The sequence below is a fragment of the Oncorhynchus nerka genome, linkage group LG14 (genome assembly GCF_034236695.1).
Source record: "Oncorhynchus nerka isolate Pitt River linkage group LG14, Oner_Uvic_2.0, whole genome shotgun sequence".
NCBI classification, from domain to species: Eukaryota; Metazoa; Chordata; class Actinopteri; order Salmoniformes; family Salmonidae; genus Oncorhynchus; species Oncorhynchus nerka.
This window is the reverse complement of record NC_088409.1, coordinates 42,047,416-42,071,441: the sequence shown is the minus strand read 5'-3', so window position 1 is coordinate 42,071,441 and position 24,026 is coordinate 42,047,416. Positions and strand designations below refer to the sequence as shown.

The window sequence follows — 24,026 nt, the reverse complement described above, 5'->3', positions numbered from 1 at the left end:
ACGCTGCAGCCCGTCTGGTGTTCAACCTTCCCAAGTTCTCTCACGTCACCCCGCTCCTCCGCTCTCTCCACTGGCTTCCAGTTGAAGCTCGCATCCGCTACAAGACCATGGTGCTTGCCTACGGAGCTGTGAGGCGAACGGCACCTCAGTACCTCCAGGCTCTGATCAGGCCCTACACCCAAACAAGGGCACTGCGTTCATCCACCTCTGGCCTGCTCGCCTCCCTACCACTGAGGAAGTTCAGTTCCCGCTCAGCCCAGTCAAAACTGTTCGCTGCTCTGGCCCCCCAATGGTGGAACAAACTCCCTCACGACGCCAGGACAGCGGAGTCAATCACCACCTTCCGGAGACACCTGAAACCCCACCTCTTTAAGGAATACCTAGGATAGGATAAAGTAATCCTTCTCACCCCCCTTAAAAGACTTAGATGCACTATTGTAAAGTGGCTGTTCCACTGGATGTCATAAGGTGAAAGCACCAATTTGTAAGTCGCTCTGGATAAGAGCGTCTGCTAAATGACTTAAATGTAATGTAAATGTAAATGTTTTCAGGTATAGTCATAAAAAAAAAACATTATACCCAGATTTGAGTCATTGCTATAGATAGTACAGCTGAACTGACATGAATCCCAATTCTCCATATGATGACTATGTTTAATTTATAAAAATGTATGACAAAAACACTGTTCAAAAGGTTCATCCTCAACATCACCGGGGGAACACACTACCTGCCCTCCAGGACACCTACAGCACCCACAGGAAAGCCAAGATCATCAAGGACCTCAGCCACCCGAGCCACAGCCTGTTCACCCCACTACTTACTATCTAGAAGGCAGAGACAGTATAGGTGCATCAAAGCTGGGACAGAGAATGAGAAACCGCTTCTATTTCCAGGCCATCAGACGGTTAAACGTTCACCACTAGCTGGCCTCCGCCCAGTACCATGCCCTGAACCTTAGTCATGGTTCTAACCGGGTACCACCCCGTACTCTACCCTGCATCTTAGACTGCTGCCCTATGTACATACTGTAGTCATTAAACACTGGTCACTTGAACAATGTTTACATACTGTTTTACCCACATATATATACTGTATTCTAATCATGGCTTATCCTATAGAATGTCTTTTTAATGATTTGTCCTGGAGTGTTTTTTTTTATTGCAAGGTATTACTGCACATCTGCAAATCTGTGTACGCAACCAATAAACTTTGCTTTGATCTATTCTAAATGCTAGTTTGTGGTGCTGTACTCTGGTTTGACTTACAGGGGACAATCTTTCTGCTTTTCTAAGAACATGTCCTGAGGCCTTTGTCCTGTGATGTGTTGGGGTGCTTGTTTTTCTGTGCCGACCAGTGACCACAATGCAGTGGTCTATCAGGGAAATAAAGTGGAAACAAACAGTGACAAAAAAGAAGAAGAATTGTGTCTGTTTTTATGGGTTATCAGCTGTGCGTGCAGGTCTGTGTGTATCTGAGAACATGTGCCAGACACGCCTGTGGTTCGCTAGATATCCCAAGGCTCTTTCCACTCCTATCAGCACACTGTAAACAAATCTATGGAGATCCTTCAGTTCCTCCAGCAGCTCCATGCGATGGATGGGATATCCAGACCCTGAAGTCTCTGTCTGCCCTTGAACAGTAATAGCATTAATAGAACAGAAAACAGCACACTGTAGAATGTTAATGAATGTTCATACGGTCGGTCATTGAATCTGACACCAGACACCATAAACGATTTAACGTGGTTTATTCTGAAGGTTTCAGGAATTAACAGAAAAGCAAAACCGGTATTTTTTTCTTCTTTTTCTCTCCATCTGTAAAAATGGTTAACAACAGTTATAAATACAACTGTCACAGCACTGAAGTTTGTGAATGACTTTTTGTCCCAGTGTGGGCCCAGTTAAAACACTGGTGGGTGAGATCCAGAGGTGGTGGTGGGTGGCTAAAGTTGACCAGGAGCAACGCTGTTTCAGCACTGTGGAGAGAATGAACAAAATACAAACTAGAAGCAACTGGTGGGCAAAAGCAGGTTAAGACAGATGGATGCGAGGAAGAACAGCTCTTTCCTCACCATCCATCCCTTTTGTTGACTGATTTGTAGCAATGAGGCACAGTCATATATGAAACCGTATTCATGAATAGGGTGTTGGTTTGTTACCAGGACGGGTTGAGAAGCTATTATTACTTTGTACACCTTACTCAAGCCTCTCACGTGGAATGGTGAAATGATACCAAAACGTAGACCTAACGAGTTATTCTCTCCATGGTTCCTTCCCTAAGCAGTTGCTGGTTGTGTTTAAGACTCCGACTGCCACCCTTTGGACCACACACTGAGGTTGAAAGTCTATCCGTCCCTCGTCTCGACAAAGGAACTCTCCAGTGGGAAAGTGTAAAGGACACCACAATTTCACATCTGTACAGACAAATAAAATAGTTATTTTTCATGGACGAGCCATTTCCTTTACAAAATAAATCTTATTTCTCAAGAATACAATAATAAAATGAAGCACGCTGCAAAAAAAGTAACAGAACTCCATATATAAACATACCATTTTGGCAGACAAGAACAAGTTCATTATTGTAAACAGCTCTCGCCTCCCTTTTCTTCTTTCCTTCTCTCCATTGTTCCTGTTTCCTATTACATTCACAGCTCTAATTTCTGGTTGGTCAGAAACCCGTAAATTGTGCTTAAGAAATCCTTGGACCCTTTAGAGCGGCTCTCCTAGGGTCAGACCCTGGGGTCTGCCTGTAAATAAGTGCACTCTCTCTACAGTAGGTCACGGCTTTAAGACTGTCCCGTGGCTGCAAGTTCACTTGACCCTCCTAGTTGACCTGCAACATCTTGCTGTTGGACGTTGAGGTGGGCAGGAGGGGTTAAGGGCTTTTTGTGTGGTACCTGGTTAAGCAAAGGGAGGTTTGAGTGAGATTGGGGTGGGAATGGAATGGTTGTATACGGCACTGGAATAAGAATAGTTGTGTGTGGCAACGGCACTAGAACAGGTGTACTGTAGTCAGGTTTGTGTGGGACTGGGGTGGGAATGGAATGGTTGTATACGGCACTAGAACAGGTATACTGTAGTCAGGTTTGTGTGGGACTGGGGTGGGAATGGAATGGTTGTATACGGCACTAGAACAGGTATACTGTAGTTAGGTTTGTGTGGGACTGGGGTGGGAATGGAATGGTTGTATACGGCACTAGAACAGGTATACTGTAGTCAGGTTTGTGTGGGACTGGGGTGGGAATGGAATGGTTGTATACGGCACTAGAACAGGTATACTGTAGTCAGGTTTGTGTGGGACTGGGGTGGGAATGGAATGGTTGTATACGGCACTAGAACAGGTATACTGTAGTTAGGTTTGTGTAGGACTGCGGTAAGGAGATTTATGTATGCCACTAGGGTAGGGCAAGGGGCTTGGAGGTATGAAGGGTTTAGGGCGTAAGCCTTCAGTTGTCCTCCTCAGAGAGCTCGTCCTCCCCCGTGGCTTTCTCAGGGATGGCGTCCAGGCTGCGTGGTCGGGTCCTGGACTCGGAGCCCGCTGTGCTCCCTGAAGGCCCGTCCTTACTGAGGTTACAGGTGAGGGCGGCGTAGTGGATCTGCTTCAGGCTCTCCTGGACCTCACTCTTTGCGTGCTTCAGCAGGTCCGCCTGGCCCTGGAGGGGAGGAAGGGACATGACAGGAATGGCAATATAGAGACAACGGAGCATGTATTAACAACTTTAATCTCCGGTTTAAACAGAAAGACAAAAAGGTCACGAAGCGAGAGAGTAGTGTGGTACTAACTGTTTAATCTTCGTTGTATGCGGTCAGACATTGGAGTCCTACACCTCCCCAATACCCACAGAGCGTAACCGCTGCTTCTGTGTATAATGAATTATGCAGCGTAGCCAAACACTCACCAGGCACCAACTCAATTTCCCAGGGACCATGTATAAATGATGAGCCCAAACGCTCATGAGGTGAGCATGCAATTAACGCATGCAAATATCACAAATAAATATGTGGAAGGTCATTCCCCGATAATTACCCCTTGCATTGACACAGGGATTAAATGAACGGCATGAAGACAAATACATCAGACAGTGTGTGCAATCTAACTAGCTCAGACATAGGCTCTTATTCCACCGTGCTGCAGCTGAAAAACAAATGTCAATTTAAACCTAGCTACCTTATGTCCCTTCTGTAAACAAACTCTCAAAAAATATAGTTTTTTCCTTATTTAGTGAAGCTCAACTGCACGGTGGAATCATAATCTCTGAAGTGTTCGCTCTGAAGTTGTTTCTTGAATTTAAATTCACTGCTTATGTCGGTCCTCAAAACAAACATTAAGTTAAACCTCTTACATGTAACTAAATGTAATCGAAAATGTAATCATTGTAATCCCCAAAAGTAATTATTTCTCATGAGATAAACAATAACTAGTAATGCGGCATACTCCAAGGTTAAACTCTCACTTCTCTAGTAAAAATAGTTATAAATATAGTTATTATTGCAGAGGTGTAGTCACTATTGAGGACACAAGCTTAATTACACAGATCATATTTTGATTATTTCCTATTCAACAAAACTATGTATAAGGCTTGAAATTACATTTTTTCAAATCCATTAAGATTTCACCTTCCTTAGAACTGTAAAATACATATTTGTATATTTACTGTTAGAGAAAATTTAGTGTTAGAAAAGTTTCTAAAGGTCTCTCGATCAAAACATCGGCCCCATCGCATTGAACATCTCTCGGAGCTCTAGCTTCACTTCCTGAACCTGTTAGGAACTCGCCTTTCATCTCATTTTAATATTCTCCATCTACGACAAACAAAGTATTTGTTAATCTATTAATTATTTTAGAAATATTACATAAGTATTCAGACCCTTTACTCAGTACTTTCTTGAAGCACATTTGGCAGCAATTATGACACTACAAGCTTGGCACACCTGTATTTGGGAGTTTCTCAAATTCTTCTCTGCAGATCCTCTCAAGCTCTGTGAGGGTGGATGAGAAGCGTTGCTGCACAGCTATTTTCAGGTCTCTCCAGAGATGTTAGATTGGCTTCAAGTCAGGGCTCTGGCTGGGCCACTCAAGGGCATTCAGAGACTTGTCCCGAAGACACTCCTGCATTGTCTTGGCTGTGTGCTTAGGGTGGTTGTCCTGTTGGAAGGTGAACCTTCGCCCCAGTCAGAGCTCTGGAGCAGGTTTTCGTTAAGGAACTCTGTACTTTGCTCCATTCCTCTTTGCCTCGATCCTGACTAGTCTCCCAGTCCTCGTCGCTGAAAAACACCCCCACCGCATTATGCTGCCACCACCACACTTCACTGTAGGGATGGTGCCAGGTTTCCTTCGGACGTGACCCTTGGCATTCAAGCCAAAGAGTTCAATCTTGGTTTCATCAGACCATTGAATCTTGTTTCTCATGGTCTGAGAGTCTTTAAGGGCCTTTTGGCAAACGGGCCGTCATGTGCCTTTTATTGAGGAGTGGTTTCCGTCTGGCCACTCTACCATAAAGGCCTGATTGGTGGAGTGCTGCAGAGATGGTTGTCCTTCTGGAAGGTTCTACCATCTCCACTGACGAACTCTAAAGCTCTGTCAGAGTGACCATCAGGTTCTTGGTCATCTCCCTGACCAAGGCCCTTCCCTGATTGCTCAGTTTAGCCGGGCGGTTCCGGCTCAGTTTGGCCGGGTGGTTGGTGGTTCCAAACTTTTTATTTTATTTTTATTTCACCTTTATTTAACCAGGTAGGCTAGTTGAGAACAAGTTCTCATTTGCAACTGCGACCTGGCCAAGATAAAGCATAGCAGTGTGAACAGACAACAACACAGAGTTACACATGGAGTAAACAATTAACAAGTCAATAACACAGTAGAATAAAAAATAAAAGAGTCTACATACATTGTGTGCAAAAGGCATGAGGAGGTAGGCGAATAATTAAAATTTTGCAGATTAACACTGGAGTGATAAATGATCAGATGGTCATGTACAGGTAGAGATATTGGTGTGCAAAAGAGCAGAAAAGTAAATAAATAAACAGTATGGGGAAGAGGTAGGTAAAATTGGGTGGGCTATTTACCGATAGACTATGTACAGCTGCAGCGATCGGTTAGCTGCTCAGATAGCAGATGTTTGAAGTTGGTGAGGGAGATAAGTCTCCAACTTCAGCGATTTTTGCAATTCGTTCCAGTCACAGGCAGCAGAGAACTGGAACGAAAGGCGGCCAAATGAGGTGTTGGCTTTAGGGATGATCAGTGAGATACACCTGCTGGAGCGCGTGCTACGGGTGGGTGTTGCCATCGTGACCAGTGAACTGAGATAAGGCGGAGCTTTACCTAGCATGGACTTGGAGCCGGTGGGTCTGGCGACGAATATGTAGCGAGGGCCAGCCGACTAGAGCATACAGGTCGCAGTGGTGGGTGGTATAAGGTGCTTTAGTAACAAAACGGATGGCACTGTGATAAACTGCATCCAGTTTGCTGAGTAGAGTGTTGGAAGCTATTTTGTAGATGACATCGCCGAAGTCGAGGATCGGTAGGATAGTCAGTTTTACTAGGGTAAGTTTGGCGGCGTGAGTGAAGGAGGCTTTGTTGCGGAATAGAAAGCCGACTCTAGATTTGATTGAGTCTGGAAGGAGAGTTTACAGTCTAGCCAGACACCTAGGTACTTATAGATGTCCACATATTCTAGGTCGGAACCATCCAGGGTGGTGAACTTCTTCCATTTAAGAATGATGCGAGGCCACTGTGTTTTTAGGGACCTTCAATGCTGCAGAAATCGTTCAGTACCCTTCCCCAGATCTGTGCCTCGACACAATCCTGTATCAGAGCTCCACGGACAATTCCTTCGATGTCATGGCTTGGTTTATGCTGTGACATGCACCGTCAACTGTGGGACCTTATATAGATAGGTGTGTCTTTCCAAATCATGTCCAATCAATTGAATTTAGCACAAGTAGACTTCATCAAGGTGTAGAAACATCTCAAGGATGATGAATGGAAACAGGATGCACCTGAGCTCAATTTTGAGTCTCATAGCAAAGAGTCTGAATACTTACAAAAATAAGGTATCTGTTTTTTGTTATTAATACATTTTCAAAATATTTCTAAAAACCTGTTTTCGCATGGTCATTATGGGGTATTGTGTGTAGATTGCTGACAAATGTGAATAAAGTCAAGGGGTCTGAATACTTTCCGAGGGCACTGTAGGCAAATTAAATGGAAGGAGGGACATCCCTGCTGCAAGTGGTGTCAGATTTCACATCCTGCTTCATACAGGCAGAAGAGACATACTTCCTGTGTCAGAATCAGGGCTACCACTCAATGCAAGCCATTTTGATCTACGGTGTCCACAGATCGATTTATACGTGATGGTTTTAAACGGTTTATTGGTAGCTAAAATAGATTAAACAAAAGCTAAAAACTGTCACAAAAAAAAAGATTTCAGAAACAAATGACTCAAACTAGGTGGTCATTATCCTTACCTTGAGGATGGTTATGTTCCAGGTGAAGCTCTCCACAGCCTTGGCCAGCTTCCTGCCCTTCAGGCCCTCCTTTACCGCCATGTCATGGAGGTTCTCATGGAACGCCATCGCTGGGAAGAGAGGGGTCAGGGGAGGGGACACATGAGTTTTACGCACTGTATTCACACACATTTGTCACAGAAGCTAGCATTGACGTACAATGCATTTATATGCTAGTTTTGCATGAAATGCCAATTGGGGTTAGGCAAGTGTCAGCACTATGAGAAAAGTCTTAAGTTAAGGCTTCACACATTTGGTTTTATTCTTGACGTGTGAGACAATGATAAAACACCAACACACATTAGATGATCATACGTTAAGTATTCATTTCGGATTCAACCATCAGCCCGTCAGTTTTGTATGTTTGTCTCTCAGTGTACATAGCAATTACACCAGCCTGAAAACAGCTGCCCAGCAGACAACATGAGGAAGGAAGCAAAGCCGGTGAGGTCAAGATGGAGTGAGAGACATATTCTTGAGAGCATGAGAGAAAGAGAGAGCAAGACTAGCATGGGCAGGGCAGACAGACACGACATCCTCTCACTCTGGATTAGCATCAAGGTGCTGAGCAGAGGAGGGACTTGTCTCCCGAGGAGCTCCCTTCCTCTCCTTCCCCTCTTCCCTCCTCTCTCTCGGACTGCGTGCTGCTCTCCGTTAGGATACACAGACTAACATTGCCGTGTGTTTCATTTGAGTCACGTTGCAGTGGAGTCCACAACATCAGAGCAACAGCTGAAGGTCTGGCCATTAAGGTGCTCTGTAACGGGAGCTTGGTATACTACTGATAGTAGTCACCAGACTCAGCTGATGGCAGACACACACACACAAACAAACACAAGCTGAAACGGTCGGACTGAGCATGCTCAGATCTATCACGGCGCTCTATTAGCTCTGGGTCAGTTCCCAGCCCTGTTGGCGTTGTTTCCATGGCAACACCAAATACCATACATTTGAGATATACGCTGGGTGTGAGTTGGATGGATGGATGTTGAGGAGATTCTGAGGTCTGTGATATTGGCACTCCAGCAGTTAGCACATAGCTGACCTAGATGAAGAGTCTAGACAGAAAATGGGCCAAAAAATGTTCACAAATTAGGCCCTGGTTGAGGCTATTATTGTATTCTCTTACAGAGAATGCGTAGGGCATATACTTTTTTTTTGGACCATACACAGTGCTAATAATCTGTTCCTCCCAGCCATTTTGAATTTGTGCACTGTGAAACATCTGAATGATTCCGGAATGATTATCCCCCACCCTCAGGAGTTGTGCTGCTGTAACTACAGTCACTACTGTTGTACTCGTGAAGCATGACTGTGCTGGAAAGACACACAAACTCTCAGCAGGGGTTGCTTAGCAACGCAGTGTAGGGGGGACTAATTCTGTAATTCTGAGCAAACCCTTTCAAACTCAATTCTCTGCAAGCGTATGCTCGCTGACAGAGACTGTATAGAGCCACCAAAAGGTTCTCAGTCACCTTTGACAGTCCATAACCGAGCGGCAGGTAGGAAAGGGGTTTGCCGTGGCCAATAACAATACAACAGGGATTAGTTTCTTTCGATGGTGTTATCTTCTCCCTCGTCTGCCTGGAGCTCAATAACTCAGCATAATGAACTTGGACCAGAGTGCCCAGTCATAGGAAATATTCATGAAACTGTTTCCCCAACCTGTATTGTAGCCTACAATGTTTACTAGCTTTATTAATAATGGATTGAATCGCAAAAGCAACACATTGATTGAGTGTCCCCAATCCTCCTGAATAGATGATGCATTTGACCCTGTAGAATAATCACCTACGGCATTTAATGGCCATTACTGTAATGGTGTTTTTCAATTCATCTTATGTTCCACATTTTCTCTTTAGCTTGTTTTTTTAGGCAGTTTGTAAAAGTTAACCTAGGTGGGATCTGTTATAAGCATTACTCTGTCCAGACTAGGTGTATTTTGGGGTTCAGCTATTGAATTGTCCCAGATGTTATTTGGTACCCGTGTGAGTGTCAAGTATTGCATTTGATCTGTGCGCTTTAGACAGTAAGTTTAAAGGTGCGGCAGGATAGCCTAGTGGTTAGAGCATTGGGCTAGTAACCGAAAGGTTGCAAGTTTGAATCCCCGAGCTGACAAGGAACAAATCTGTCGTTCTGCCCCCGAACAAGGCAGTTAACCCACTAGGCCATCATTGAAAATAAGACTTTGTTCTCAACTGTCTTTCCTAGTTAAATAAAGATAAAATAAATACAAATAAGTAGTGAGCTTTGTTTATTGTTACCCAGAGGGTCTTTTGAGGCGGTTTGCTCTCTGAGCAGTTATGATGGATGACTCCAAACTCCAGTAGCTTTTTGCTGGAATGTTCTGCTCACTGTCCGGAGGGAATACAGTTTGTATTGACCCATTTTCCACTCACACTCACAGCTGACAATACATATCGATGAAAATACAACATCTGTTGTGTCCTATTTTGCAAAATGTCAGTGGTTGAATCCAGCCCAGTACATTTGATATGGTGCCTGGTAGTGACCTGCCTTTGGCAGCTAATGTGGAAGCCCATGTTTAACTTGTATAGTTGTCTTGTGAGCCCATATTAAGTAATGAAATAATACAAATACTTATGAAGCATTTCCTAGCTTCAGTAGCCTATCATTTTGGCTCAACTGAGTGGCCTAGTTAGGTACATTTTAGGGATGGGAACTTGAAAAAATGTCTGTGTTTGAGTACTCATGGAAATAATTGAGTACTCACATGTTAGCGTGAAACGGGGCTGAAGGCAGAAAAGTTTGCGCTATGCTGGTTGTTCTGATACACAATTGAAAACCAAACTTACATTTTTCACTGCACTTGACATACTTCAAAGAATACACACACCTTACTCGAGTTTGAAATTGTCAGTGCTTATAAATGTAACCAACTAAATAGTTGCATTTGTGAATTTCGAGTACTTGTATTCGAATAATTAGTAAACAAATGCAAACCTTAAGTCTGGTACTGTGTACGTGTGCCCATCCCTAGTTACTTTTAGGTTCATTTTTCATAGACATTTAAAAGATTAGAGGCAAATAGCTATACATTGAAAAAGTGTGATGGTTTCATAGCAACTTTGAAGAGGAATGCTTTCAGACTATGGACACAATATACTGTAATACTATAGATCTAGCGAACACCAAAAAGTGACCCATCTGAGCACAATTCCGTATCACCCTGCTGCCTAGAGAAATAGTTGTTTTTGTTGTTCCTTTCATCACCATTCCTTTAGGCCGTTCACATCTAAACTCTCAGACTACCAATGGCTAAGGTCTCGGGCAGCAGCTTGAAGGCAGGCCCTGTAGGTGTTGTGATGAATACTAAGAGGAGACGACGGCGAGATGCCATTGATTTGCGACGCACACCTCAGTTAAAAAGACACACTCCTCCACCCCCCTGATGAGCCAAGACAATAGACTATGAATATTTTATATGTCATCCATCTGGAAACCAATAAATCCCAGCCCCCTGGAACGACGGCCTGTTTTTCCTCACTCGGCGCTCCAAGCAAGTTACTCCATGATAAATGAAACATCTACAATGCTTAGATGGAAAACATTGCTGAAATACGCTGCATTAGATTAGACACAGACGTCTAAATTATCCTCTCATTGAATATGATTTTATTTGTACTGGAGTAAATCTACAGGTCAATTTTATGCTGCTTTTTAAAGCACACAATTTGGTTTTGCAGAGTTTGAACCATTAGAGCTCTTTCTAGAAATATCCACCTTGTTGAGTTCTCCTCATAATGGGGGAAGGAAGAGAGAGTGAACATTCTGACAGCTTCTCAAGCGAAGACTCTCCCACCTTGGAGCGAGGGGTGGGATCTCTGCCAGCTGCCAATCACACTATCAAGGCTCCAAGATCCTCCCGATCCCCCAGGCCCCAGAGCAGACTGGATTAACACCGCCCCTGCCCAGATCAAGTCAATACATTATGCAGGGCCAGAAGGCTATTCTCAGAGACTCACCAAAGGAGTGGGATAAACAGTGCTAATAGCACAGATATAATAAAATTGCAAGAGTACACAAGCTGCAATATTCATATCAAAGTGCAAATGCAGAATTACCCTCACAATGAGATCAATTCTTTTCCAATCAATTGCTCATACAATGATTCCCGTTCATTTTGTTATAAAATGGGATTGATCCCGTTCTGCAGGTCTTGTAGCGGTGCGGTTCCTGGTGGAAACCAGGCATAAAGGGACCGCTGCCGCCTGCCAGTCTTTGATGTTGTTTTGTTCAGAACCTGGGTGTTTAACACCTCAGCTGCAACCCTCCTAATTAGAGGAGCAGCGAGGCCGACGCCGTGAGAATCATCAAAAACCAAGCAGAACCAAAGCAGCGTTTCAAAGCATCCGGGTCACAGAAATGAGCATGAATCAAATGTTAATAACTCTTATGTAACAGGGCCGGCATAAATCAGTCCATCTTTTTTGTTAGCTGCCGCTCTCCATGGCAGACTTCAGAGAGGGGGGATGATTGTACATGAAAGGAAGAAGGGAAGATCTGAGGGACAGTGGATCTTTGCAGAGAAATGGGCTTTTCATGTTAAACGCTCTTTATTCAGCTCTATCCCTCTCGAGTGTTGGGCCATTAACCAGAAGGTAAAAATCGGTCATTCTGCCCCTGAGCAAGGCAGCTAACCCACTGTTCCCAGGATGCCGAAGACGTGGACGTCGATTAAGGCAGCCCCCCTGCACCTCTCTGATTCAGTTAAATGCAGAAGACACATTTCAGTTGAATACATTCAGTTGGACAACTGACTAGGTATCCCCTTTCCCTTTCTTACCTGCTTTCTGGGTTAGCAGTATTCGGTCATAGACTCCCTCAGAGTTCTCCAGCAGAGTCTTGCTGGTCTGGATCATCTGTCAGGAGAGGAGAAAACAGTCCATATGAACCTCTTTATTCCCTTTACAGCAGCCTGGCATCCTGCGGTGGTGAGCAATCTTAATTTTGCGAAGTATGTATCCAGTGCGGGGGAGAAAGCAGCCTAGGCCCTTATTACAGAGACAGAGGGCCAAGCAGCGGGAGTTGTGCTGAGGCACAGTAAAAACAGAGGGAGGGGAGTGTATCAGAGCATGTTATTGAAAGTTGCAAGACAACTAGGGTATTACAGTAATTGCATGTTACCGTTATAAAAAGTCCTGTTTCAGAGTTGGTCTGAAAACACGTGATTTCAAGAGTAGGTTATTATTGTTTATTACAGCAATCTGTTGTAAATAGGAGAGGCCTTGTTCGGAGGCGTAACGCAGCCTTATCTGTGGCATTACAGCTGGGTAGCGGACCGCTAAATGTAGCTCCCTGCCTTAATTGAGTGCACACACTTCTGACCTCCATGACTGTGTTGAAATTGTCATGGTGGCTCTGATCACAGATAGAGGCCCATTTCCACTTCTTATGCCTGACCAAAAAATAAACACCCCAAAATACATCCCTGGTACATCGGGGGTATTTCGGGGGGTTAATGATGCGTGTGTTTACTGTCATGGATCCTGGTAAATACCCACTGCACCACCCAGGAGCCATACACACGGGTACGACCATCTGGATCTTTCTCCCTTCTTACCGCCTCTCGGAGTGCAATTAATATGATCATCTGAAGGAAATGATGTATCATCTAAAATTAGAATAGGTTTCTTAATGCGATTCTGGGGCGAGATGACACAGTTACAGCAGCCTTCCGGGTGCTGGGCTTTATGTTCGCTGCTCTGGCGTAATTGACTTGTACATTCCCTCAGTGACTTAAGAGCACTGCAAGGTCACATAATAAAAGCAGGTCCTTGTTCCATTGTCAAGGCAGACCGGTCAGGGGGCTTGGGATGGGGAGCGTGGGCAGTTGTTTCAGCAGAGCTCTAGTTGCCAAGTCAATCTCTGACGGGCAGCCGGTGACCCAACAACATGCGCGCGCCCCCGCCCCGAGATCGATGCCTGTTGCTGTGCCAGTTTTCCAACCAGTGAGAAAGAGGAGAGTACCTACTTAGGAGCATTGAGAGCGATGTGACAGGAGCTAAGTGGATCAGCAGCACTGTGACTGTGTGTCTGTGACAGCCTGTCCATGGTGGACTGCTGGGCTGGGCGTTCCACTTCAGGCAGTGAAGAGAGAGATGAAGGTTTCAAACAGAGACTCCAGCCCTCTACACCCAAATGGGGACATTAGGTAATAAAGATATTAGAAAATGTTCTTTGGTGATACATAATTTGAAAATTAGGAGTGACTTACAAAATGAGTTGAAAGCACTGACAATTAATAATATGGCCTATATATTTATTGAGGTGGGCATCAAACCTAGTTTTATGAGGGCAACCCAGAGCATTCCTACAGTCTATGATGAGTGTAACACGTTGTGACTAAGCTGAGGGAGGCGGGCGTGGTGTGTGAGGGAGGAGGGGGGGCTGTTTGTGACAGTCCACAGCTGCAGTAACAGGGCTGGAGGCTGTCAGGCACACTGATTACTTTACTAATGGGTGAAGAAATTACAGCCTTGGTGACAGACACAGCAACATGGGGAGGTATTTATAGTGGATTGAGAGGTAAGCAGCTGAACTGAATGCTGGCTTTGCTCGCTAAATACTAGCTATGGTGATTTGTGTATTTTGTGGTGCTACTGGGAGTGTTTTACAAGGCTTCAAAATGGTAATGGTTATCATAAACAAACTACTACTTTGTAGAACATTGGTACTTCCCTACATTTTTTCTAGTAAAATCTACACAATACATTTACAACACGAAGAACAGCACTTTCAATTAAGACAATTTCTGCAGAGGAGCACTTTGAAGATACTGGAAGAGTCCACATTTACTTTTCATCTGCAAACAAAACCAGACAAACCCATAATAGAGTAGTTTATATCTACAGTTGAAGTCTGAAGTTTACATACACCTTAGCCAAATATATTTAAACTCCGTTTTTCACAATTCCTGACATTTAATCCTAGTAAAAATCCCCTGTCTTAGGTCAGTTAAGATCACCACTTTATTTTAAGAATGTGAAATGTCAGAATAATAGGAGAGAGAGAATGATTTATTTCAGCTTTTATTTCTTTCAGCGCATTCACAGTGGGTCAGAAGTTTACATACACTCAATTAGTATTTGGTATATTGCCTTTAAATTGTGTAACTTGGGTCAAATGTTTTGGGTAGCCTTCCATAAGCTTCCCACAATAAGTTGGGTGAATTTTGTCCCATTCCTCCTGACAGAGCTGGTGTAACTGAGTCAGGTTTGTAGGCCTCCTTGCTACACATGCTTTTTCAGTTCTGCCCATAAATGTTCTATAGGATTCAGGTCGGGGCTTTGTGATGGCCACTTCAATACCTTGACTGTTGTCCTTGAGCCATTTTGCCACAACTTTGCTTGCAAGTATGCTTGGTGTCCTTGTCCATTTGGAAGACCTATTTGCGACCAAGATTTAACTTCCTGACTGAAGTCTTGAGATGTTGCTTCACTATACCTACATAATTTCCCTCCTCATGATGTCATCTATTTTGTGAAGTGCACCAGTCCCTCCTGCACCCCCACAACATGATGCTGCCACCCCCGTGCTTCAAAGTTGAGATGGTGTTCTTCGGCTTCCAAGCCTCCCCCTAACGATGGTCATTATGGCCAAACAGTTCTATTTTATCAGACCAGAGGACATTTCTCCAAAAAGTACGATCTTTGTCCACATGTGCAGTTGCAAACCGTAGTCTGGCTTTTCATGGCGGTTTTGGAGCAGTGGCTTCTTCCTTGCTGAGCGGCCTTTCAGGTTCTGTCGATATAAGATTTGTTTTACTGTGGCTATAGATACTTTTGTACCGGTTTCCTCCAGCATCTTCACAAAGTCCTTTGCTGTTGTTCTGGGATTGATTTGCACTTTTCGCCCCAAAGTACGTTCATCTCTAGGAGACAGAATGTGTCTCCTTCCTGAGTGGTATGACGGCTGCATAGTCCCATGGTGTTTATACTTGCGTACTATTGTTTGTACAGATGAACGTGGTAGCTTCAGGCGTTTGGAAATAGCTCCCAAGGATGAATCAGACTTGTGGAGGTCTACAATTATTTTTCTGAGATTTCTTTTGATTTTCCATGATGTCAGGCAAAGAGGCACTGAGTTAAGGTAGGCCTTGAAATACATTCACAGGTACATCTCCAATTGGCTCAAATGAGGTCAAATAGCCTATCAGAAGCTTCTAAAGCCATGGCATCATTTTCTGTAATTTTCCAAGCTGTTTAAAAGGCACAGTCAACTTAGTGTATGTAAACTTCTGACCCACTGGAATTGGGATACACTGAATAATAAGTGAAATAATCTGTCTGTAAACAATTGTTGGAAAATGTACTTATGTCATGCACAAAGTAGATGTCCTGACTGACTTGCCAAAACTATAGTTTGTTAACAAGAAATTTGTGGAGTGGTTGAAAAACGAGTTTTAATGACTCCAACCTAAGTGTATGTAAACTTCCGATTTCAACGGTATTTACTTAGTCGGCTTGTTGTTGTGTATTCTATGCAAGATAAATATTCCTCGCAAGGCGCATTCAAGTTATGAGTGCCAAAGGGAGGGAAACCTGCATTCTAACAAGCAGTCAATGCACAACAATTCTTAATTCAATCGTGGGGGAAAATAACCGTTTTAAATAGCATTTGTTTAAAAAAAAAGAGGTGGATCCCGGCTTTCCATTCATACTTATTTCTATACTCCTAAATATGCTGAACTGCACCATTTTAAACCAAGAGTTTTTAGCAGCGGCATGGTTGAGCACGTTACCGCTCTGCAATTCACCTCGAGTGCATAGGGAGAGTGGACCTAAACGTAACACGGGTCAATTGTAGGGTAACTTGGGGTAAAACACTTCCCTACCTCATCATTTTTTGGAGTGATGAGACAGATTACATATTTAGTTGAGCAAGAGTAGTGGCAACCAGTGAAAGTGTTGGAGGGGGGAAAAAAATGGTACATGAAGTGGTTTCTGTGAGAAGTACAGGCAAGGGGCATGTCAGCATAATGTATTTATTCCTTTTGGATGTCCTTTTAAAATGTCACCCAAACTGAGCTTCTCAGTCCTTCTACATAAAATGTATCCAGGGGACGACGACACACGACTGGATCTTCGTTCACTTCACATTTTCCTGAGGACACACGAATCATTGTCTAACGATTAACTCATGATCCAAACTTTACTGACGTCTGTCCATGACTCTCAATGAGTGAGACACTTGAGTAGAATTACGTAAGACTCGTTTGTTCTCAGGTTAGTTAGCACATTACCTTCATGCTCTGTGTGGGGGTTCTAAAGTCAAGAGAAAGACATTATGAATACATTAGGTAAATGCTATGCTAATGGTGTACTGATGCAGTCTGTGGCCTTTGACCTGTGTTTACAGTGGATAATAAGCTTCACCAATACTTCTCCAGGATTTATGCTTTGTACAAGGCAAACATGTCTGACACAGAAAACAGCTGGTGTCAAATAGAAATATCAAAAGTATGAATATTTTAAAGCGTATTCAATACATATTCAGAGCAAATAGGCTACAGATTTGAGAATGAAATATCAATGTTCCTTTTTCCATGGCCACGTTGAATAATCTAGCAGAGCTTTCAAGTTGTTGTTAACTTGCGCTCTGTATTGTAGCATATACATTAGATAAGTAATGAAACATTCAAAATGGGGATGAAGGGCATTCTATAACACTCTTGTACTATTAAGGTACATTGATTGCGGTGAGGTGTAAGGCGTAATAGGTCTGTATTGAAATAGCCTCAATGACGCATTATAAATTGGGTGTTCAGCCCTGAATGCTGATTGGCCGACAGCCGTGGTATATGAGACCATATACAATGGGTATGACAAAACACGTATTTTTACTGCTCTAATTACATTGGTAACCCGTTTATAATAGCAATAAGACACCTCGGGGGTTTGTGGTATATGGCCAATATACCATGGCTAATGGCTGTATCCAGAAATTCTGCGATGCGTCGTGCCTAAGAACAGCCCTTAGGCGTGGTATATTTGCCATATATAATTAAGGCCCGAGGGGGGTGTAATATAACTTCAGTCCTTTGTCAACATTGATTAAATTACTTGATTAAAACAACTCTTCCCCTGCCCTATTACCTAACCCTCTTAACCCCATGTTACCATTCAAATCCCACTAAACCCTCCTCTTGACTTGATTAGAATCAAACTAATGCTCTAGGTGTTTTGAGGTTGTTTTTACAAATCAGCACATTAGTGGTGGTCTTAATGAGAAAGGCTTTTATTAAAATCAAATCAAATCAAGATTAAAATATGCAGTAAGATCCCGGATTCCAAGTCCTGGTCCTAAAAAAGAATGTCCTCGTTCAACTAACCTTATAAAACAAAGAAGAAGAAAGAAAAAAAACATGATACTGTTCAAACAAAAGTCCTCCTGTACTCACCATGTCATAGGTGGTGACCACCTTCTTCAGGACATCTGGTAGCTGGCCCTGGGGTTCCATGGTGGGGTACTGGTCCTTGAGGTTGAACACCAGGAGGGGGTTGTTGTCAGCCCCTGTCAGCCGGGAGGACAGGGCCAGGATGCACTGCTTCAGGTTGGCCACCGCCGAGAGGCCACATAGTTCCTTGAAGGGCACTATGGCATTCTGCAAAGGAACATGAAAGCTTGGGTTGGTGTCCTGATGATGAACTAAAGACTAAGTAAGCATGTTGTTGCATTGAAGACAAAGAACACTGGACAAAGTGGAAGATGAAAGCTTGAGTTGGTTTCTATAATGGACAAGATGCAGCATACTGTACTGCAGACTAGGGATGTCACAAATTAAACAATTAGAAAAATGGATCAAATTCCATGTGAATTCACAATGCAGATGCGCTGCGGCCAGCAGCGGTTTGGGAGTCCCTTTTCAGATGGTTAAGCATTGCACCTGTACTGCCATTAATGTACCTCAATTCCACCACTCAATGTTTGCATTTCCTTCTCAAAGTATTGCCATACAGGACTTTGCTGCTGTCGCTTGCCTTTCTCTGCCATTTTTCCAACTGTTAACGCCGATGACGTAGTGGTGAAAAGTAGACTTAAAAATAATTGATTCCTCGACTCCCATTTCTGAGTGTCAAGATTCGATTCCGCTAGGAATTGACTCCTAAGATTTTGTATTTTTAGAACGGAGGAGACTGTGTTTTCGGAAGTACGGAAACTAATCAAACACTTGCATCTTTCATAGCGAGCTAGCAAGGGATGGAGAGAGAGAGGGGAGGGGCACAGTATAGGCAGGTCGACCAACAGGCAGACAGAGTCAGAACCGTGAACTAGGCTGTCTATCAGCAATCAAAAGCTCTATCTCGCAATACAATGCTGTATCTCACAATGTCTTGGCCTGCAATGTCTCGCAACTTCAGTAAAGCAGGGCCTATTATCAATGAATACGCTAGGATATAGAGATGAGAGAGATGCAACACATCACTCTCACACAGTATCGGCACATGCATGGGTTCGCTTCACGCCGTTTACTTTCTGGATCTACATTAAAATTTAAAATAAACTTTTTCGGTTAGGGATCCCAAATTCTTTAACATTTAAACGTCCACACCCCTATTGCAAATTAAGTTGCAAAACAGTATTAGCCTCAAGGATACTGGGGCATGAATGACAAGTGAATTATTACGGTTCAGAGTTCCTGTTTGTTTTCATTTCAGTTTGGTTTGGTTTTAGTCATTTAAGATAAAGCTCACTGCCGTGACAGTTCACTTGAGTAATTATCTCATTCAGCTGTTTCATTTAATTCATTATGACTGAAGATCCGTGATTAGATGATTCCTAATGTTTTCAATTATCTATCATAGAAAATAACTGAGCTCTGTTAAGTTACCTAAGTTAATGTGGCCTATGTAGTTACTAATTAACAGCCTAGAAGCTGAAGTACAAGTACAGAGAAATACCCTGTGATAGGAAGTAGTTAAGAGTACTTGTTACCTTCAAGGACCTTTGTTGGTTTTTGTTAGTCATTCGATCACACACACACACACACACACACACACATTCCTGTGAAAGGCCCAATTTAAACAGCGTGTAAACAACCTGGGAGGACAAACAGCCACAGAGAGAACGCCCAAGATGTGTTAGTCTCAGGGCCAGTGGCCTGTTATCCATAATGACTACAATGTAAACAGAACGACCAAAATAAACCCTAATACACAATGCCCCACAAAAGACCAACCACAGAGTGGGGAGTATGCGACTTCCTTCTGACACATTGCTCTGTATGCTTCAGTGGGAAAAAGATGGCGAAGATCAGAAAAGACCAGCTGTTTGAAGTAGACTAGCTCATGCGGGGCCTAGTGGAAAGCTAGTGAGCACACAGGAATGCACAAAAGCAGATGGATCATCTGAACAGGCAAATTGTCATGTGGGTACTGGGTAAGAATAGCCTACTGTTCATCTTCTGGTCGATATCTTTCTGTTATGTCCTGTTTCAACCAATAAAAGATTGATCATTGCTCCTAACAGCTTACTGAGTGCAAATTTGAAGTAAAACACCATATCCGTTTTTTGCTCTTATAAAAATAGGTGACACACTAGTCTCGTTTCCACTCCACTTCATCATAATTTGTGGTAATCTGTCCTTTCAGTAATCTCCTTCTAGAATTAGAATTATTACTGACAAGCCCATAAGCGCCACAGTGTAGTATTACGTAACACGTTTTCCATTTGACATATTAGAAGGTATGCTCATAAGCCACTACCTGGATATCTGAATATCAGCCCCAGGCCTCAGTGCTCCACTGGGGATGTCACCAGACTGCCTCTGAGCTTCGAAGTCTCCTTGAGTCTGTCTCAACTGTTGTGCAATACACATGGATTAGAGCAAATCTGATTAAATCAAGCTTGGTGGTTTTGTTTCCTCTTGCCAAAAGGGGCTTTCTTTTTAGATGCTACACAGCCTTTGTAGTAAATCTTGCTGTGATCCTCGCTTGACTCTAGGGGTCAGTGTTCATATTCTAACAAAAACATGCCCGTGTAGGCGGATGAGTAAATAAACTTGATTCAAACGACTCATCCACAACTTTATTAAAGCATGCACATTCGCCCCAAAAATATTACTTAAAACCTGTTAACCTCTTACCTCTACCTGGGACGCTTGCGTCCCAACTAGAGCTCTGGAAATGCAAATGCGCTACGCTAAATGCTAATAGTATTAGTTAAAACTCAAAAGTTCATTAAAATACACATGCAGGGTATCAAATTAAAGCTACACTCGTTGTGAATCCAGGCAACAAGTCAGATTTTTAAAATGCTTTTCGGCGACAGCATGAGAAGCTATTATCTGATAGCATGCACCAATACACTACAACAGAAAAGCACAGCAGGGGACGTAAACAAAATAATTAGCATTTCGGCGTTACACAAACCGCACAATAAAATAGAAAACAGTCATTACCTTTCACCATCTTCTTTGTTGGCACTCCTAGATGTCCCATAAACACTATTGGGTCTTTATTTCGATTAAATCGGGCCATATAAAGCCAAGACATCGTTATATGTAGACTGTGATAAACGAAAAAAACAGCGATTTCACAACGTAACGTCATTTTTTAAAATTCAAAAAGTAGACGATAAACTTTCACAAAACACTTCGAAATACGTTTGTAATGCTACTTTAGGTATTAGTAAACGTTAATAAGCGATAAAAATCATCCGTAGGCGATGTACATTCATTAGCTGTCGTCTTGGAAAAAATTTCAGGAGAGAGCTCTTCCGGAATGATCTGGGCGGAGACCGGAGGTACATCGTGCCCCTCTTTCGGTTCAACCAAGAATCAAAGAGGATTAAATTCACAAGATACTCGACTGCATGGGGATGCTGTGGGAGTTGAATGCTCAGTCTTATCTAATTCGGCTCACTGTTAACAATTGCTGGAAGTGGCGCAAGGATATTTATTTCCATTTTCTGTGATCAGGTTTTCCTGCGCTTTCCGATGTAACGCACGTTATGTAATAGCCACAGTCGTGATTTAACCAGTTTTAAAAACGTCCGAGGGTTTCCTATACACACATTCTAACCATATGAACGTACTATATTCCTGGCATGAGTAGCAGGGCGCTGAAATGTTGCGCGATTTTTAACAAAATGTTCAAAAAAGTAGAGGGTTGGAGCAACTAGTTAAGTCTACCCCCTACTTTTTTCGAACATTCTGTTAAAAATCGCGCAACATTTCAGCGTCCTGCTACTCATGCCAGGAATATAGTATATGCATATGATTAGTATGTGTGGATAGAAAACACTCTGACAATTCTAAAACTGGTTAAATCACGGCTGTGACTATAACATAACGTCTGTTTCATCGAAAAGCGCAAGAAAACTGATCACCAAAATCTGAAAAATATATCAATGCGCCACTTGCATGTATTGTCTATTGGAAAGCAAATTAGATGGGGCTGAGATTGCAAGTCCTACAGCTTCCACACGATGTCGCCAGTCTTGTCAATTGACTGCGCTTTGTTTCTTGGTCAAACGAGTAAGAGAGAGCCCATTCCTTCCGGTCTCCGACAGGATGTTTTGGAGTAGAAATTTCTGAACATGATTTCAAGACGTGGAGCTATTGAATACACATCGCCCCGTGATCAATTTGATAGATTATTAACGTTTACTAATACCTAAAGTTGGATTACAAAAGTATTTCGAAGTGTTTTGTGAAAGTTTATCATCGACTTTTTTAATTTTAAAAAATGACGTTGCGTTTTAAAACTGTGTTTTTTCCTTGATCACACACTCTTCATAGATCGATATTTAGGGTATATATGGACCGATTTAATCGGAAAAAAGACCCAATAGTGATGTTTATGGGACATCTAGGAGTGCCAACAAAGAAGATCGTCAAAGGTAATGAATGTTTTATATTTTATTTCTGCGTTTTGTGTAGCGCCGGCTATGCTAATTATTTTGTTTACGTCCCCTTCGGGTATCTCGGGGTGTTGCATGCTGTCAGATAATAGCTTCTCATGCTTTCGCCGAAAAGCATTTTAAAAATCTGACTTGTTGGCTGGATTCACAACGAGTGTAGCTTTAATTCAGTACCCTGCATGTGTGTTTTAATGAGCGTTTTGAGTTTTAACGAGTGCTATTAGCATTTAGCGTAGTGCATTTGCATTTCCAGATGGCTAGATGGGACGCATGCGTCGACGTAAGAGGTTAATATAGGCTAGCCTGGCCAATATAAACTGGGCATAAATTGTTGATGTTTTACAAGTCAATCCTTAGGGATGGATCGAAATTTACAGAATGGTTACCCAGGCCTACCTTTTTGACAGACTAAATTAGGCTATAGGCTGCTATAGCCATAGATTTGTCAGTCAATTCCTCCACCACTTCATGCATTCTTTAAATATCCTACCCCGTGTCAGTGAAGGGCTGTTAAATTAAAACAAACACTCAAATCGAGAGGGTATGCCATAGGCCTACATTTTATTTAAAAATGGCAAAAATCACAGGCCTACCTCTTGTTAGCGTAAGATTAAGAAGAAAATAAAATGGGATCCGATTATGTAAAGTGATCTATAACAGCGTTTTGGTCCGCAATGTTTTATGCTAGAAACAAGCTGTAAAGTACCCAGGAAAGACGCGACTCCGATGGATCCTTTCTTTGACATTAAGAGGCTGAGCTACAACCTTCTATAGCCGATGAGACAAAACAGACTTTGGTTGGGAGATGAAATCTAATTCTGTCACTATCAGTTGATTAAGCTGTTCACTGTGTACAATAGAATATGTTTAAACCCAGACAGCCTTTAGGGAAACACTTCTGACCATCTCTCGTTGGGTTAAACCACGGGGAAAAAGTGGCCAGCAGATAAAGCTTACATTTGAAAGCGTCGGTACTCTGTCTGGGGTGGAAAGGTTAGGCCTAACCTTTAAAAGAACCAATGCTCAGATTCCCAATCATTTGCAAACACGGACAGCTACGTTGCAAACCAGACACACTGATTTGGCATTGGAGAAATATGATAAGATGAACACATAAGCTATCGCCCAGTCCATTCTTAACTAGTTGCTCCTACCCTCTACTTTTTTGAACATTTTGTTAAAAATCGCGCAACATTTCAGCGCCCTGCTACTCATGCCAGGAATATAGTACGTTCATATGGTTAGAATGTGTGTATAGGAAACCCTCGGACGTTTTTAAAACTGGTTAAATCACGACTGTGGCTATTACATAACGTGCGTTACATCGGAAAGCGCAGGAAAACCTGATCACAGAAAATGGAAATAAATATCCTTGCGCCACTTCCAGCAATTGTTAACAGTGAGCCGAATTAGATAAGACCGAGCATTCAACTCCCACAGCATCCCCATGCAGTCGAGTATCTTGTGAATTTAATCCTCTTTGATTCTTGGTTGAACCGAAAGATAATGATATGTACATCGCCTACGGTTGATTTTTATCGCTTATTAACGTTTACTAATACCTAAAGTAGCATTACAAACGTATTTCGAAGTGTTTTGTGAAAGTTTATCGTCTACTTTTTGAATTTTAAAAAA

At 42.7% G+C, this 24,026-nt stretch overlaps 1 protein-coding gene across 1 annotated transcript in view; it reads right to left on the bottom strand.

Moving 5' to 3' along the window:
* Positions 1 to 1,730: 1,730 nt before the first annotated feature.
* LOC115141118 (inactive phospholipase C-like protein 2) overlaps positions 1,731 to 24,026 on the bottom strand; it is a 68,145-nt gene continuing 45,849 nt past the window's right edge. The window contains 4 exon segments of the mRNA XM_029679766.2: positions 1,731 to 3,652; positions 7,467 to 7,576; positions 12,313 to 12,388; positions 17,929 to 18,132. Of these exon segments, the coding sequence (XP_029535626.2) occupies positions 3,446 to 3,652; positions 7,467 to 7,576; positions 12,313 to 12,388; positions 17,929 to 18,132 (597 nt within the window). The 3' untranslated portion in view covers positions 1,731 to 3,445.